This window comes from Zootoca vivipara, chromosome 5, assembly GCF_965207765.1.
Source record: "Zootoca vivipara chromosome 5, rZooViv2.hap1.1, whole genome shotgun sequence".
Taxonomy (NCBI): Eukaryota; Metazoa; Chordata; class Lepidosauria; order Squamata; family Lacertidae; genus Zootoca; species Zootoca vivipara.
Window position 1 is genome coordinate 13,423,688 of NC_142588.1, and position 18,622 is coordinate 13,442,309.

Consider the following 18,622-nt stretch of genomic DNA (forward strand, 5'->3'; position numbering starts at 1 on the left):
AATGTGGGTGTTCCTGACCCCCCACCCACCCAAGCGCGCACGCGCACACACACACACAATGTTTTTGGCTCCAGAGGGTACCCATTTCCCATGAGTTATTTGTTGTTCAAGGAGGAACACTTTTGATTTTAGTGTGGTTTTCCATCTTCTCCTGAAAGATTCCTGATTTCCCAAGTAAACCTGTCCCACTATGTTAGAACCCTGGAAGACCACTGATATTGGAAATCTATTTTAACCCTAGCAGAAGTTTAGAAGAATTGTGGTAGGAACTTCAGACCAGTAGTCTGTGTAAAAGGAAATTCTGTATTGTGTAATCTATTGCTGTACAGATCAGGCTATATGGTAAGATAAAGAGTAAATGATGGAAAGCAAGTAAGATAAATTGAAGAAGAAGGATACTCGTTCAATGTACCGTGTTTCTCATATTATAAGACACGTCTTATATTTATTTTTTCCTCAAAAAAACACACTATGGCTTATTTTCAAGGGATGTCTTATTTTTTTCCTCCTCCTCCTGCCGCGGCCGGCATTGCTGCTGCTCCTATCACTGTGTCTTATTTTCGGGGTATGGCTTATATTCCTTGAATGCTTAAAAATCCTGCTATGGCTTATTTTATGGGGATGCCTTAAAATATGAGAAACAGGGTAGAAGCATGCTTAAGAAAGAACACAAGGAAGTATCGACCTTCCCTACGTAAAGTAAAGAGCAGCAGCTATTTTACATCCTTTGATCTTTCTATCCATGTATTTAGGATCAAAGAAATGTAATTTGTGAAGAATTAATCTGAAAGTGACACTATTTTCAACTGATCTTGGAAACATTTTTTTCATTGAAGATAGTATTTGCTTTTGTATCTACCGTAACAACTTCTGATTGTATATAATACCAAAGTAACTTCCTCTTTGCAGACTTAACACTTCAGAAACTTAGAATAATGTTACTCACTTTATCCTCCATCTAGTACAACGCCTTCAAAACCCAGCAGCTTAGCGTATCTTTAATGATATGTTTACAAATTTGTATCTTTAATTTGAGGGGAATAAACTTTTGTAATGCCACAAATCAAAATTATATTTTACAAGTTACTTGTTAAAAAAATATTAATGGCCTAATATTTAATATAATATTGAGATTCTGAGAAAAATCTGGTTTTGTTCACTTTAAATATTATGTGCAGTGATCCACTTCCATACTTAAATATTAATATGCGAAATTTTCTCCTCCATAGGTTGATGGGAATATGAGCAAAATTTATTGCCAAAATCTTTGCTTGTTAGCAAAGCTCTTTCTGGACCACAAAACTTTATATTATGATGTTGAGCCATTCCTTTTCTATGTTCTCACAAAGAATGATGAGAAAGGATGTCACTTAGTTGGATACTTCTCCAAGGTAAAAGTTTGATCTTAACATTATGAGAATATCTTGCTTTTGTGCCAAAGCAATAACACTGCTGTTTTGGAATGCATAATATCAACCGGTAGCAAACACTGTTTTCTGATTACAAACAAATACAATGCCAGTATCATTTTAAGATCTCTACTATTCTCTGTTGGGCTTTATTTATCATTCTAAAGTATTTTTTCACTTTAGAATGTTTCCATCAGGTGTGACAAATCTCCTGTTTTGTTTGGCACTCCAGTTTTGTTATAGTTATTACTGTACTTGTTTTGTTACTCAGGTAGTATAGCATCACATCATGCCTTTTATTACTGTTTTCTCTTATTGTTGTTTAGTGAAAATTTAAGGTCTTCTCATGAGATTCCACCCCCTGTATACTCAGTGTCTACATTGTCATATATATATAATTTGCTCTAGCTATGTTCATCTTTTAATAATAGTTTGTAGTTTTGACAACAAGTGCTCTCCCCCACCCCAAGTTTTAATTCCAGTCTGTCTTGTGTCTGGTTGTTTATTCTAAATGTTTCTTAAACTGTGGAATGGGACGTGCCACTGAGCCTTAGGCCAATTTCAAGTGGTCCCAGTGCCACAGCCCTGGCCTAGTGTAGGAATGGCAAAGAAGGAGACAAGATAGAAGGTGCATATAAAGACAGCTTGAATAAGTGAGACAGTCTAGGTGGTTTACCGGTAGTTAAGTTACACTGGAGTTTATTCTGAGGTTTTCCTTGTAAAGAAGCAGCCGTCTTGGCTTGTTGATGCATAGTGGTTAGTGGCACAGAGGCACTGAGATTTTGAGTTATCCCTGTTAGTCCACTCATACACGTGGTCTGGATTTCAAGGAGAGTTCTGGGGTGTATTTGCCAGCATGACTTCTGCTCCCTGAAGATCCCACTGCACTGGCATCTTACTGAGTTTGGCTTTGTTTTAGGCAGCCGGTTTAATCTTTCCTTCTGCTGTTTTTGTAGACATCAAATTATATTTCTTTCTGGTCTGTGCCATATTCTGATGGAAATTTACTTGGTATTCAAAGGTGGATGCACCTGACTGTATGAAAGCAGCATGTGTTTCAAATATTACTTTAGATAAGCAGTTCTGTCAGTTAGAAGTATTTGCTGAGAGACAGATGAAATGCTGGCGAAAAGCAGTAAGTTATTTTAATGTGGCCATTACTTATGATCCAAACAGCTGTCTTCAGCAAACGTGTAGGTATCATCTCCCTTTTGTACATTCCTGACACAAAAGTCAGGGCAGCATGAGAAAAAATATATTCTTTCCACTCTCTGAATTTGAAATTCACTCATGCAGTTCCTTTTGTATTTTTCTGTTGTTAATTTCTGAGGTGTCATCTCGTAAAATAAATCTTTTTGGAAGATACATTTGATTTGCTGTCATACTTCACCAGCGACATTACTTTCTAGGGGCTTACTCTATTTTCGTATTGACCTGCTGCCTGTTTACCTTACTGGGCTATTTTACAAAGGCAGAGGCAGGTGTATGGAATTGCCCACTTCAGCAGTGTTTTGACATACTTGATCTGTTTCTCCTTCCCCCAGGAAAAGCTCTGCCAGCAGAAGTACAATGTCTCCTGCATAATGATCATGCCCCAGTACCAAAGGCAAGGATTTGGAAGATTTCTCATTGATTTCAGTAAGTGAATGGCTTTGCTTACAGTCATAATCCTGAGAGCTGCTGGTGGTTATGAGGATACAGCTACATAAAAACTTTATTTAACCTGTTTTGTTGTTCGTTTTTTTATCACCAGATAATGGGCTTTCTATTTCTATTTGTGAAGTGGCAGAAAAGCTCCCTCAAGTGAAAAATCTAGTGCCTCTGTTGTACTGCAGGAAATTGAGAATGTGTCTCTCTGCAGTAATATTAACTCTCAGAGCTATTACGCTGAATGAATTGTCTAAATTGCATTCATTTTGTGCTGCTCATTAGTACAAAGAGAAGCAATTATTTGTGATTAAAGCAAAGGAAGGTGTTAGTCCAAGGCATTCTCTAGTTTCCCAGTCTATTAACATGGAGTACATTTTAGCTGAACAATGCTTATGATGAGAGAGCGTAATGTTTCAATTTATTATTCTTTTTTTAAAGAATGTCATTAACTCACTTCTGAAGTAAAAGCTACTATTTGCTGCACAATATATAAATTGGTATTCAGGGTTTATATCTTGTATTCATCATGCAGTTGCCCATCTGACATAATTTTAAAAATGTTGGAGCTATTCATAATATTTCAGTATCCGTAAAAAAACAATTTGATAAAACAAATAGTATAATTCAACAGGCAAGTGCCACAGCTCAGTGATTTCATTGACTTTTTGAACTGAACTTTGAATTATAGTTTGGAGAGAGGCCATGAAAGCCAGGTTTTGGAAGCCATGTGTTAGTGCACCCAATTATTTTTAAAGCTTCACAGTAAACATATAGCACTGTATGTATGTGGTTGGCTTTCTTCGGTGGAGGGGCATACAAGGTGATTAAGATGCAGATCAAATATAAATCTTAAGAAGGGAGGTAGCAGCCAACAGGATTTCTTACTTGGCAGTTGCCCATCATGAGTTATTGCTTCATACTTAATGTGTTAGGCTTCCTGCTTATGATAGAAGGAGGCAGCCCCATCCCTTCAAGCACCCTGCATCTTCTGCCTCAGCAAGTTTTGGCAGATTGTTGTCACAGCAGGCACCCATTTTCAGGGAGATGTGTGTCCTCAGCAAACTCACCCACTGATACCCCATTTAAGGGAGACAGAAGGACAAGCTTCTCCAAGGCTTTTCTGGTTCCTGAAATTTGCATCTTTCTGGCTTCACTTGACTGGGAGGACAAGGTGTCTGCATCTATTTAAATCTAGATGTCCAGTGAATTCTTCACTCAGAAGGTGAACGAATCCCATAGAGAAGAGTGTTACCTTCCTAGAACTCCCCACCACACTCTCTCACAAGGGATGTTCACGGAGATCTGAACAACTACATATTTTGCCCCAGTGTGCTTTGGCACAGCCCAAGGCACAAGCTATGTTTGGGAAGGGGAGAAGGTTCCAGACTCACTATGTCCTACTATATATTGCAGACAGGGATTCCAACCTTTTACCAACAACACACTTTTCCTTTCCCCCCTCCCACTTCTTCTTTTACATCCAACCTGAGAGAGAGTTCTGTGAAACTCAAAAGGTAGCTCAGTATTTTGTGATTTTCAGCTGGTTTCTTTTTTTCCCCTTTTTTTTAAATGAAGCTGAAGGAGGCTTGGGGTTAAAAGGCCAAGGTTATATTAATATGGGGTGCAGGTGAATTTAAATGCATTGTATCATACTTGTTTCGAATACGAAACAGCAAAGAGTTTCCCAAACTCCTCCCAAAGAGCCTTGCTAAGGCATTGGCTCCCTGCTGTGCAGCATTGCATTCCTGTGACAGAACACAATGGGGACAATGCATTATGACAGAATGTCATTCATAGTGACATCCTTGTGGTGGGACGGGGGAGATGGTTGTTCCCCTCTAGTTGGTTTCAACCATTGCATTGTGGTAGGGGGATAAGGCCAGAAAGATAAAAGAAGAAAAGCAATAATCTGCATCATATTGAAAAGGGTTAGATGAAATTTGTTTAAATTTACTTGCTCTGCCTGAAAAATTACTTTAAAATTCCTATTGTGAAGAATGAATTGAGAATGTAATTGAGGTAGGGGGATATTTAAGCACATCTTGAGTTCTAATCAAAGTTTTATGCTGTTTTTTATTTGCCCCACCCTTTTTTAGCAGGGGGCCAGTCCACTGTCTCTCAGACCTTGTGGGGGGCCAGACTATATTTTGGGGGGGGGAAATGAACTAATTCCTATGCCCCACAAATAACCCAGAGATGCATTTTAAATAAAAGGACACATTCTACTCATGTAAAAACATGCTGATTCCCGGACCGTCTGCAGGCCAGATTTAGAAGGCGATTGAGCTGGATCCGGCCCCCGGGCCTTAGTTTGCCTACCCATGCTCTAGTGGAACAACATGACTGCTTACATAGTTTTTTTTTGGGGGGGGGTCCAAATAAATGGGTATAAGCTATGGTGGGCTTTGTTCTTCATAAGCAGAGGCTTCTAATGTGTTGAAGGGTGGCGTCAGTAAAATCATCAAAATTGTAATGTAGTGGAGGCTTCTCTGGGTTGTGCTGCAAGGCTTTAATAGTGAGCATCTATGTTGCACTTTTTAGGCTTTGCAGAATGTCCATAGAGGCCTCTGGTAGGCTGTGTGACAATATTGACTGATTTCATCAAATTGTAGTACAAGGGAAGTAAGGAGCAACAGCAGCCCCTGGACTTGAAGATCCACTTGTGGATTTATTTATTTAGCCAGTCGCTGTATAGCTAGAGTCCCTTGGGTGATAAACAATTAAAACACACTAAAATCCACAGCACAAAAAAAATCAATAAAACTAAACAGTTGCATGAGGACAGAAATTCAGGAGGGTGGATTAGATGGGTTAGACTAGATCAGGGTTTCCCAAACTTGGGTCTCTAGATGTTTTGGGACTACAATTCCCATCATTCCTGACCACTGGTCCTGCTAGCTAGGGATAATGGGAGTTGTAATCCAAAAACAGCTGAAGATCTGAGTTTGGGGAACTCTGGACTAGGAGGTCTCTGCTCTGCTCACAGAGTTGCCACCATCTGCAGCCATTCCACCTAGCTGAGTCAAAGAGAAAAGTCTCACATCAGGTCTTCCTCTCCCAGAACATTCCTGTAGTGATCACTTTACCTGGGCATTCTGAAATGATTTTTGTTCATTAGTTCATTTACTTTACTTTCCCCTTGCTCACCCGTTGCATCCTGTTCGCAGATTACTTGCATTACTTGTAACTGTAAACTTCCTGAATGGCCCTGGCAGAAATGCAGAATATAGATACAGTAAATGGTTAATAAAAAGTTTGGCTACTCTAGCACTTCACTATGTTTTTCTGGCTCAGATAATGCAGTGCTGTGTGAAGGGTAGATGTTCTGTTTAGTGTGTTAATACTTACAGCCCTTCAGTCTCTTTAGATACAGCAATTACGGTAACAATATTCTGAGGACATGTGCAGCAATCTATTCAAATAGCAGAAAATTATGTTCATAAGTGCAAGGGTTATATGAATTATTTCATACTGTAGGCAGTTCAGATGATCCTTTGGCCCTGAAGATGAGATTGGCCACATACACCAGGCTTACAGATACCCCTGTTGCTCTAGCAGTTGTTTCAGGGTTAGGGAGATACATGCGAGATCTTCCACTCTTAACTTCTACCAATGAGGAGTGGAGCAGGAATCAGATATGAGAACCTGATGCCCACCGTTCATGTTGCCACAGCCAGAATTTGGGTGGCCAAATAGTGTAAGAACAGGTATTTTCGCAAGTACTAATCATTTTCAATGATTAGTTTTATTTCCCCTTGATTTTGTTCCATTTCCCCTCACAATTATCCTGCCTGCTTGTGTTTTCTAATGGCTGTTCTTGCTGCACATCTCAGAAACACGAGTCTGCAGCTTCCACTTTCCATTTTGTGGACTTTCAACTTTAGTGGCACACAGACTGAAAGCTGTAGGACATCAATGCATGTCATTAGGCTGTATAATGAAGCGAAGAAAACCAGCATGGCAGTCCTCGTCGTGGTTTGCATATGTTGCACTAATAGCTCAATTTCTAACTATGCTCATTAATTGACTACCAAATTGAGCTCCATATGTTACTCTTCACAGTCCTGGACATGTGATCAGCTGGAATGAAATTCTGCCTAATCAAGGTATGCAAACAACTTTCAGTACGTATGGACAATTGAGAAAAGTCCTGGGGCTAGAAGGGTGGCCATTGACTGATACCTTTGAGGAAGACAAATAAGTAAATGATGAATACACCTTAAAATACTGTTGTAATTTGGAAATACCCAAAGGCAACTATTTTTAAACAGTCATTTGCAAGCTAGCGAGAACAGCATGTTAAACTTCATTTTTTAATAAAAAAAATTAATTTTTTAAAATTAAACTCAACAATTTAGCTTTCCTGTGCTTATTTAAATATATTACCCAAGTAAATGAAGGAGCGTCTCCACCCCCATCATTCAGCCCAGACATTGAGGTCCAGCTCTGAGGGCCTTCTGGCAGTTCCCTCACTGCGAGAAGTGAGGTTACAGGGAACCAGGCAGAAAGCCTTCTCAGTAGTGGTGCCCGCCCTGTGGAATGCCCTCCCATCAGATGTCAAGGAAATAAACAACTAATCTGACTTCTAGAAGACATCTGAAGGCAGCCCTCTTTAGGAAAGTTTTTAATGTCTGATGTTTTGTTGTATTTTTAATATTTTGTTGGAAGCAGCCCAGAATTTACAATAAATAGTAAATTGCTGATAGCCCACAGCCTATCTTGAAATTGTGGTAAAGATTTGGTTGTGCTCCACGATCAAGTTCTTGCTTAAATAGGGACAATGAGCCATGCCAGCCAAGAGCCTCTTCAACTGCAGTAGGCAATCCCTGTGACAATCCCTGACCCTGTTGAAATTTCCAGGACAGACTAGTTTTCTGGTCCGAGCAGCAAAGTGATCCTTTTCCTGGTGTCCCATGTTCCTGCTTTGCTTCAAGGACCATATCTTTCTGTAGGGGCAGGAAATGGATCTGACTTTATTTATTTATTTATTTATTTATTAGTTGTGGGGTAAGGTTTTATGCACTGCGGTCAAGCTCCTTTCTCCTCACACTGACTAAATCATGGCTTAAAGCTTAATACACTGGGCATTGAGCCACAAATATTTTGCCAAAGAGGGCCATTTTAACTTTCCCTCTTATTTAGAGATATTGAAGTATTAAAAATGACTTTTGTACTGAAGTGCAAGCAGAAGAGTGAATAGGCTTTCCTACCCTATAAAAGCAAGTCAGACCTACAAGTCAGGTTCTGTCTTGTGCTGTCTAGGAGAAAAACTAAGTGGCTCTAGTTTGAGCTAATAAACACAGTTCCCAAATAGAATAATGAGCTGCCAAAGATTGGGACAATGGGATGACTCTGATCAAGAAAATCAATACTCTTTCCCTCCTTAGCATCCCACCAAAGGTAGGGAGAAGAAATGTGCAGCCAGTCTAAGATGACGAAAAGAACGAATGCTTACTTTTAGGGAGCAGCATAAAGCAGGAGGTGATTGCCTCTGTGTGTGTTTTTAGCTCACTCTTGCCTTTGCAAACTGCTTGGTTTCATCCTACTTGCTCAAAATGCCATTTGTATTGTATAGTAGACAAAGGAAAACGTCAATGAACCAAAATTAGCTGGGTGTTCCTTCATGCAAAGGTAAAATTTGTTGTAATTTTTTGAGATTTGAGCTATAGATGGTGCGGATAGGACCTTCCACTCAGTACATATGATTCTTTCGATTCTGAATGCAAACTGGGCATTGAGATGCTGAGTGCACATAATGAATCAACTTTCTTTGTCCAATCATTTTCCGGGTGCTGCTGCTTGTTGTTGTTGTTGAAGGCTCTGAAAAGAATGAATGGTTGGTTACTTGTTTTCTGCTTTGTTCTTCATGCTTAGATTTTACTGGTTTTTATAAAAGGACAGGAAATGTAAAAATAGTTTCTAGATTTTGAAAACAAAACCATAGCATGTAATACTTTCCTGCAAGTACTCCAAGTCAGACCCCAAGCAGACTGATGCCTGATGACCAATCGTCTTTCTTACTCCTGCTCATTATGTTGAAGCAACCTTCAGATACACTTTCTCATTCTGTGACATCGTGTCTTCTTTTAAAAGAATATGAACAGGAATCTACACAACAGTTTGGATGAATGGCAGAGAAACAATTTTTTAATGGATTGTTCTCTGAGAATGTAGATGTCTTACCTGGCTGACACCATGTTCATTAAAACTCCCAATGACATTAACTTGGGACACTACCCATTTTTTGTGACGTGATTGTGATATACCAGTGTTCATTCTGCTGGCGCTGTGTGCCATGCAGTGAGTGGGTAAAGCACAAACGGAGAGAAGCGAGTTGCCAATTGTAAAAAAAAAAAGATACATTGCCACCCACTTTATCACTAATTTTTTAACATTCCAACAGTAGAAGCACTAATGAAAAAGGGATACAGATATCTTGTTGAGAGATTGGTATTTAACTGTGTATTTGTACAGGGGGCAAACATTGCTCATGCATTTCAAATTTAGACGCAGCCTCTAGTTTGTCAAATATAATCACTGGTGAAGTTGATACAGTAGGATTTCACCTGTAACAATAGAGTCTCCAACTCTATTGGAGAGTCTGAGTGTCTCCAACCAGTGTCATCAGTTTTGTGCTTAGGTCATAATTGCTTCAAGTCTGTCTTAGTGATGGGGCATGCTCTGTATCAGAACAGATGGGAACATGTGGAGTGATTTGCTGGATCAGAACTCCCACCTATTACTTGTCAGATCCCTATCTCGATCCATTTCAGGCTGCTTTCAGATCTAGTTTCAGAAACAAATCAGTCGGGTTATCTTTTATCAGGGGAGGGACAAGGGGGTGTATGACCTTGTTGCTCTTACTTAATCTCTCAGCAGCTTTTGATGCCATCAGCCATGGTATCTTCCTGGACCAGCTCTGTGGTATGGACACAGTACTTCAGTGGTTGCATTTCTACCTACAGGCCTGTTTACAAAGAGTGGCATTGGGCGACCGGCGTTGCTCACCTGGCCTTTGCACTATGGGAGCACATAGAGTGCTATCTTCTGTGATGCTTTTTAACATCTACTTGGGAGCTGTCATTAGGAGATTTGGAGCAAGGTGTCGCCAGTATGCCGATGACTCAGCTCTATTTCTCTAACATCCGAATCAGGTGAGGCCGGGCGTTCCTGGATCAGTGTCTGGAGTCAGTGATGAGGGCCAGTAAACTGAAGCTGAATCCAGGCAAGATGGAAGCCCTGTGGATGAGCGGTTCCCAAGTTCAGGAAATAGGCCAGTTGTCTGTCCTTGATGGGGTTGCACTTTCCCTGAAGGAGCAGGTATGTAGTTTGGGAGCACTCCTAGATATAGGAGGCACAGTTGTCCACAGTGGCCAGGAGTGTTTTCTCCCAGTTTGGGCTGGTACACCAGCTACAGCTGTTCCTGTACAAGAGTAGCTTGCCACAGCGGTGCAGGCCTTGTTAACCTTTAGAACAGGCACCCCCAAACTGTGGCCCTCCAGATGTTTTGGCCTACAACTCCCATGATCCCTAGCTAACAGGACCAGTGGTCGGGGAAGATGGGAATTGTAGTCCAAAACATCTGGAGGGCCGAAGTTTGGGGCTGCCTGCTTTAGAATGAACTATTACAATGAACTCTACATAGAGCTGCCCTTGATGAAGATGGTGAATGCTGCAACCCAACCTTTGGCTTGAACAACCCCACATCAGCATATTACACTGGTGCTGAAAGCTCTGCACTGGCTCCCTGTATATTACTGAGCTAAGTTCAAGATAATTGCTGTTAGTGTATGAAGCCCTAAATGACCCAGAACCAGGCTGCCTCCACATACATCATTTTATTTGTAAACCGCCTTCCCGTAGTTAAAACCAGGCTCAAGGCAGCTTACAACACGGACAAAATTACATAGTTACAAATAAAGCAAAAAACATCACAAACAATAAATAAAACCCATCAAAAAGTACACAACCAAATCATAACAAGATTAAAAATAAGATACAAAATAATAATAATAATACAGTGGCAAAAAAACCCAAACAATGCCCCAACCCAAGATTCTGTTGAGCTGTCTCAGCGTTTGTTGCTGGAGTCAGTTAGGGCCCCACCATCCCAGGCTGGATTGGAAAAGTCGTGCAAAGGAGGTCTTTCAGGACTCGGGGACTGCCTTGTCCTTTATACTAGACCACTGTGAGCATCTAAAGAAGCCCTCTTGACCATCCTGTGGCAGCCACATGTTCGTTCACCTTCTGCTTAAGTAAAGTCTTTCAGCAGTATTTTGAACCGCTACTCCTATTGAAATTAGATGAGCACCAGCAATTCTGATCTTTTGTCAACTGTTAAAAACATTTTTGCTTCCATCAAGCATTTTTAGAGAATTGATTCAGTTCATTGTTTGTCATTTGGTGCTGTATTTTATTTTATTGTCCTTGGTATACTCCACCACGATACTTTTCTTAGTAGTTGGCAGTTTATAAATATAAATAAAGCTCAAGAACATCAAATTTTCATTCAGAACCAATACACCACTCCATTTGTTTGATCCCCTTTAGCTCTTTCCAGACAAAACACGAGCTGTAACCAAGACTTACAACTCATTTGCCCAGGTCCAAACTATGGCTTAGCTCATTAAATCACAGAAATAAAATCACCTCCATGGATCTGTATGTGAGTGTTGTATGTATTGTTTTATTACAAAATGTATGATATCATAAATATTGTCCTAACGTAATAGGAGGCATACTTTCTTATGTTTGATGTGCTGTATAGACATCTCAGTTTCTTGTATAATATCAAGTAAAGTACTGCAAACACCAATATGAACACCGCTTCTAAAGAACTGTTTCAGTTTTTATATATAACTTTGCAGTTGTCAAAACACATTTAGATCCAGTGGCACCCCATTGTCATGTAGGTCTTAAAGAACTTGTTGCTTTTTAAAGACAACATTGAATCCATTGGGTTCATTAGGGCAGCCAATCACTTTTCAGTCATGGGTGGCTGATATTTGTGAATAGTGTATAATTGTCTTGATGAACCAACTGGGCTGTGAATGTCATTCTTAAAGATACATGGCTAATTGGTTCATCCAGATAGTCGGCAGTTACAGAACCAACAAAGGTTTCTATCTATGCTGGTTGGACTGTCACGTGAGAAGAAAGAAGACGTGCTTTTGGAATTGATGTTGTCTGCTACCAATTATAAATCTTAAGGTAATGACCAGCCTAGTATTTTTGTGTTTTATGGTTAAAAATATGCAGCCATTTTCCCTACATGCCTATCTCTGCTTCTACCACTCTCCTGCCCCTGCTCCAAGACAGGAAACTTAAATGAGGATCTTAGTGGTTGATCCTGGGAAATAGTTTCTGACCGAAATCAAGAGTTATGTTGTGTTTATGTGTCAGATGCTAGATAAAGGGAGGCATTTCCCATTGAATGGGTGCTAATGGCCCACAAACATTGCAGCTTGCCAGAGAGAATGATTCCCCTCTCTTTCCCCATCCCTGTGTTATTCTGAGGGGTTCTCCTAGCTCCCCCCCAACCATTTTCGGGGGTGGGGGTGGAAGATCCATTGTGCAAACAGATGTCTTTTTCCAGGGCTTCTGCTGATAGGGGCTGTTAGGCAATTTCCCCCAGAGACTTGATTTTTCTGCATAGGCTTTTTTGTGAATTGTGGGAAATTTTAACAGCTGTATGCAAATATTTTGATAGTTTAAGCCCTGGGAATAGAAATGGGCCAGAGCAGGGTATATCTAGCTAGCTTTGAAGCATGATAAACTGGATGTCAGATACCATGTTAAAGTTAGCATTTTGCAGAAAGTCTGCATTGTTTATCTGCTTGTGTAGATTGCAGAAGAATTTTATCACAGATTAAAAAGTTAATGATAGTAAAATGAGCTGCCCAGAATAGTTGCATTAATGAGTTTTCTTCAATTTTGTTCTATTCTAGCCATAGTGCTGCTTTTCTAATTGACTAATCCACGTGATGAATGTAATGAAATACAGTATATGGGAGGGTATGGAGTTCACTGCATGCTTTGTGAGCATGGAAGCCCTAGATCTTATTCTTGCACTATTGAAGCATTCTGGATGACAGAACAGGTTGAAGCCTTTGTCTGAGATCTGGGAGGACTGAAATTGAGATCCATAGCTCCCTTCTTCACCCCAGTCTGTCAGCTTTGATAGTACGGAGCTTAATGGATCTTTTGGTCTGATGAAATACCTTTACATTTGACAGATTAGTATGACAAAACTAGGAATTCCATGGTGATCTGGATTGATCTTTCTAATTAAGATAGGTGATTGGGCTAGATTGCTAAATGTTTGTTCCTCTGGCTAACAGCTTGATTACAGACTTTAAAAATATATAGACCTCTGGCAGTCTTGGTCTAATGCCATATATTCCTTTGAAGAGAAGGCACCAGCTTCATTTTGTCTTGTAACAAGCAATTGTATCTAACAGTTGTCTGCTGCAGACATAATACTGTGCTCATTAAAACACAGCCAGCTTGGCTATTCTCCAATTAGGCTATAGATTCTTGAGGAATCCTATAGGATTAAGGATATCCATTGCTTAGACAAGATGGATATTACAGCATTGGAGTGATCTATTTAACAGGGACATGTTGTACTTATTTCAGATACTTCAGGATAAATACACGAGCATCCAAGATCAATGTTTTTTATTTACCTGCAACTTAGATCAATTATTTGGAATCTTTTTGGTAAGTTTAACTTAATGGATGTAACTTAAATCACACAACCAATTAACTAATGTATGCTGTAAGTAAATTGAGCCTTGTAGCTAATGTGTTGTTGCTTTCCGCGTACTTAGGTTGACATTTGTGAAGTTGCAAGTGCTAGAGAAGAAGCTGCCTTCCTCTGTAGGAGCAGAAAGTCACAAAGTGTTGTGGTACTTTGTTGTACTGTGAGCTTCTGAAAGACTACTCCTACCTTCCTTTATAAGTCCATAGTAATTCTCCAAGCCCCAAAGTAGGAAGGTGGTGAATTTTGTCCAAAAGAATCCTACAGGCCAGAGTGCAAATTTGGGTAGCTATTTATAGTCTACAGAATTTCAGTTATTTTGAAGCAGGTTATATTTCCTTTAAGCAGTACAGTTCAAACTTTACACCTTCGGGGAACAATTTCTACATTGACTTTTCTGCAACAGACGCCTTGTACATTGCAGAGGATTCTGAGACATGTTTTAGTTCATGCAGATAATTAGGGCACTGGCCAAGCCTCTTGGGCCTCACCATTTAGCTCATGTGAATTGGGTGTGCCCTCAAACTCTCCCAGCTCTCCTGAAGCTGCGCACTAGAAGGGAAGATTGGGAGCAGTGGGCATATCCTGCTTTTTTACCGAAAATAATGTTTCTTTGAAGAACCCCAAAAGTTCCAAGGAACCCTAGGACTCCCCAGAAAACAGTTTGAACAGTTTGCCATTCGGTGTGTCATTTTTAATAAATGCTCCTGTTAGCAAGCTATTGCTCATGTTAGAAAACTACCGGTATAATAGGTTTTGAAAGTATTAGCTCTTTTGAATTTTTGTTGTATCAGAACTTGAGCCCATAAATATATGTCTGTATGATGCTGTATCTCCAGTAGTAGATATTTTCATTTTGCTGAAAGTTAGTGTAGCTTGGTGGCTAAAGTGATGGAGGGAATCTCTGATTTGAGTCTCACTTGGTTGTCCTAGTCAACCCACTATCTCAGCCTCATTCCAACATCTATAATATGGGGGAAATAATGCTGATTTATCTTACAGGCTTATTATAAGAATTACAGCACAATAATTCATGTGAAGTGCTATGTAAATGTTGAGTGTAACAAGCCAGCATTCTGAGAGATGTCAAACCTCATGTTCAAACATCAGATTTGTTTGATAAATTGAAACAAAATCCATTTGTCAGGAGAAGGGGTCGGTCTAGAAGGGGTCGGTCTATATGGGTTCACAACCTAAGCTTTACATTGCGCATATACTTGAGTTGTTGTTGTACTTACAGAAAGAGTTCCTAGTTCAAAAAGTCATGTGACAATATTAGAAGTTGGCAGGGAAGAGAATCTTGATGCCTAAATTGTACAGAAATTTAATGTACACCACGATGAAGACTTTAAAATACAGTACTAGGAAGCTGTAATTATTTATTAGCTCTTTCATTGGATAGTCCAACATGGATGCATAGAAAAAAATACTTGCCTGGTGTTAGTGCTAATAGCAAAGTTCATTTTATAAATATACTATTAGTGTTGTGTGTATGTCATTATCTTTGCTTTGTTTTTATACTTAAGCTTCTTCATATTCTGAAGATTTTAACAGGTACAATATATTGACGTTAACATTCAGAGAAATATTTGTGATTACTGCTTCCTTGTTTGGATAACTCATTTATTTGGATTTTATAAACTAAATGATGGTAAGGATATGTTTTTGTAAACAAACAAACAAACAGGTTTTTTATAGCTGTAGCTATGGATACATTTTAACACCTTTGAGTTCCTTGTTACATTTCATTAGAAAAAGCATGTAGGACAGAGAGATCAATAGGATTATCTTGGATTCCCTGTTGACAGCCCTGCTTGCAAGCTTCAGGGTTCATGTGAATTAAACCAAAAAGGTTTGTTTTTTTGTGTTGAGTTCCCTCCCTAAAAGGATTTTTCCATCTGGTCAAAAATAAAAATTCAGATGTGAATGTTCAGGTCATCCTCCTTTGTATATATTTTGTGTAATGATTATGCTAATTTCCAGTTGGGAGACTCCAAAATACAAATTCCTCCAATTCAGAAAGTCTCATCCCGTTTTTTACCTTGGTCCAGGTCCCACTGAATTTTTATCTGGCTTGAAGTGAGTTTCCACTCTACTGCTAGCCAGCCTTCTCTACCAGTTCAACTGTTCCTTTCCAAGGAAAAACTTAACTCTGAAAAGAGAGATGAGTGACTCTTGGTGTTGTGGGCTTCCTAGGCATGTTTTGGAAGGGAGCATGGGATTTGTAGTTTTTTTGTAGAAGGAAGAGAATTTAGGACAATCCTGCTGGATTAGATGCATGACCCATCTAGTCCACAGCCCTGTTCTCACAGTGGCCAACCAGATACCTGTGGGAAACTTATAAGCAGCATCTGAGTGCAAGAGAATTCACCCTTCCTGCAGTTTCCACCAACTGGTATTCAGAAGCTTACTGCCACTGACCAAATCCCATGCTCCCTGGCAGTAAACAATATTTCTGAGCATGCTTGAAAGCAATAGCATTTATTTAGAAATAGACCAATGTGTAATCTTCAGCGAGTTTTCTCAGTGACCAATTACTCCTCCTTTTCTCAAAGTGAAGGGGTTGTGTTTTTCTGTTTTGCTTGAGAAAGTGTGTGGGGAGTAGCAGATGAAGGGGTATGTGTGAGCTCCATCCATTTCTTAAATAAACTTTTTTTAAAAAAGCCTGAGGGAAGAATGAGTTTTGAGGCAAGCCAAGAAGAGTTCACTCATCAGTACAGTGGAACCTCGGTCTTCGAGCGTCTCAGAAGCTGAACAATTCGGAACGCGAACGCCAAAAACCCAGAAGTAATTGCTTATGTTTTTGAACATGCCTTGGAAATCGAACAGCTTTCGAGGCGCGTTTTTCATTTTTTCCCCATTGACTTTGCAGCCAGCCCATTGATTCTCAGTTTTTGAACATTTTGGAAGCCAAACAGTCTTCCAGAATGGATTGAAAACCGAGGTTCCGCTGTACTTTGGTATGAGAAACTTGAGAAAAATATTCTCCAGTGTTCTTTGATGTTGCTGTTTGCTGTGGAATACTCATTTTACTGTTGCTTTGAATGGCTATTATTTTAAAGGATGGGTTCTAAACACTTGTGGCTGATTGCATTGGTGACATATTTGTGATTTTTGCCTCCGCCTCTTCTGCTAGGTTACTTACTTTCTAGAAGAGAGGGACAAGCAGGATCTCCTGAAAAGCCACTCTCTGATCTGGGTCGTGTCTCCTACTTAGCCTATTGGAAAAGTGTCGTCTTGGAATATCTCTATTGCCATCATGAGAAACAGATCAGCATCAAGGGCATGAGCCGAGCAACAGGAATGTGTCCCCATGACATTGCCACCACCCTGCAGCACCACAGCATGATAGACAGAAAAGAAGAAAAGTCAGTAAACATTATTGTTGCTTGAATAGCTACCTTCTGAATTGCAGCCCTGTTGCCTGCTTCCATTTTATACATTTTGCTAGCTTTTGATCTCCCTTTTGCATATGAGAAGCCCATATGATGAGGGTTTACAGTCACAATTGTGCCTGTGGAGGACATTCTGGATTCAGAGAGGCTCCTTCATTGGAACTGCATAGACAAGTTAGAAAGTACAGTATAGGTAAGAGAAAGCCTGTTCATAAGCATAGTGTTTCTTTCGGCCACTGTGGCTTTCAAAAACGAAAAAGTGTCAGTACAGTCAGGTGACAGCAGGAATATATTTCCACAGCCGGTTATTTCCTGGGAGTCTGTGCCCTATAATGATCCCACGTAGTGAGAGGGTAGCACTTGCCACCGTCTTCTGGGAAAAAGTCTTTACCTCCCAGCACTATATATGTCAGGCAGCAATGTGGACATGCCCCCTTACATGGAGCAGGTATTACAAGGTAGACCTTCTTCATTGGAAACCACCTTTGAGAGAAGAGGTATGCAGAGTCTTTCAATCCAGAACTGAGTAGCACATCCATGAGTTGTTTCCCTATCTCCCAGCACACACACACACATACATGCCCGTCATTCCCAAGGAGAGACTTGTTTTCTAAAGAAAGAAAAAAGATTTACTGGAAAGTTCAACAAGTATCTGTCCTTCCTTCCGCACCACCATTTTCAGTGTGGATATATAAAGAATGAGCTGATCTTGCCAATTCATCCATTCTCCCACCCCCCATCTTCTCATTTTATTATTGGTGTTTCATCAAACCTCATGCATGTTTGTACTAGGTAACCTGTTGTAACCTGTTTTGACCTATTCTGTCTTCCTAGCATAGTTATGCTATGATGCTTGATCTGTGGCTATCTTAATTGTCTGTGGACTTCAGGCTGTTTTATTAATGGGAGTAATAGACTGTTATAAATGGCTTCTTTTCCATAAGCTGCCTTGAGCACACTCTCGTGGAAAGGTGGATATGCATTTAATTAATAAGCAAGCTCCCAAATCGAAACTTGTTACAACTAAACATATGCTTCCATCTGCTTTATGTATATTTTTATATTTCTTAATATCTGGTGTGTTTAAATTGTAGATTTATAGTAATTAGAAGGGAGAGACTGATTTCAAACCACATGGAGAAACTGAAAACCAACCCACGCATGAATGAAGTAGATCCAGAAAGCTTGAGGTGGACTCCTCTTTTGGTTCCTAATGCAGCAGTTTCAGAGGAAGAGAGAGAAGCTGAAAAAGAGGTAATAGGGGGGGACACACACTAAGTCTTCTAATGTAATCCTAAACATTTAAGTGGATATGTCTAAGACAACTGGTGTAGCATATTAAGTGATAGGAGATGTTGTAGCTGCTCATACGGCAAGCTGGGTAATGGCACATCATGCTCTTGGGT

The 18,622-nt window shown here is 39.9% G+C and overlaps 1 protein-coding gene across 29 annotated transcripts in view; it reads left to right on the top strand.

The window, feature by feature from the left end:
- Positions 1 to 18,622, top strand: part of KAT6B (lysine acetyltransferase 6B) — an 80,145-nt gene that overhangs the window by 48,811 nt on the left and 12,712 nt on the right. For all 29 annotated transcript variants that reach the window (XM_035137469.3, XM_088670096.1, XM_088670087.1 and 26 more), the window contains 4 exons: positions 1,230 to 1,391; positions 2,954 to 3,047; positions 16,958 to 17,189; positions 18,311 to 18,470. In XM_035137469.3, coding sequence (XP_034993360.3) covers positions 1,230 to 1,391; positions 2,954 to 3,047; positions 16,958 to 17,189; positions 18,311 to 18,470 — 648 coding nt within the window. The remainder of the gene's footprint in view (positions 1 to 1,229; positions 1,392 to 2,953; positions 3,048 to 16,957; positions 17,190 to 18,310; positions 18,471 to 18,622) is intronic.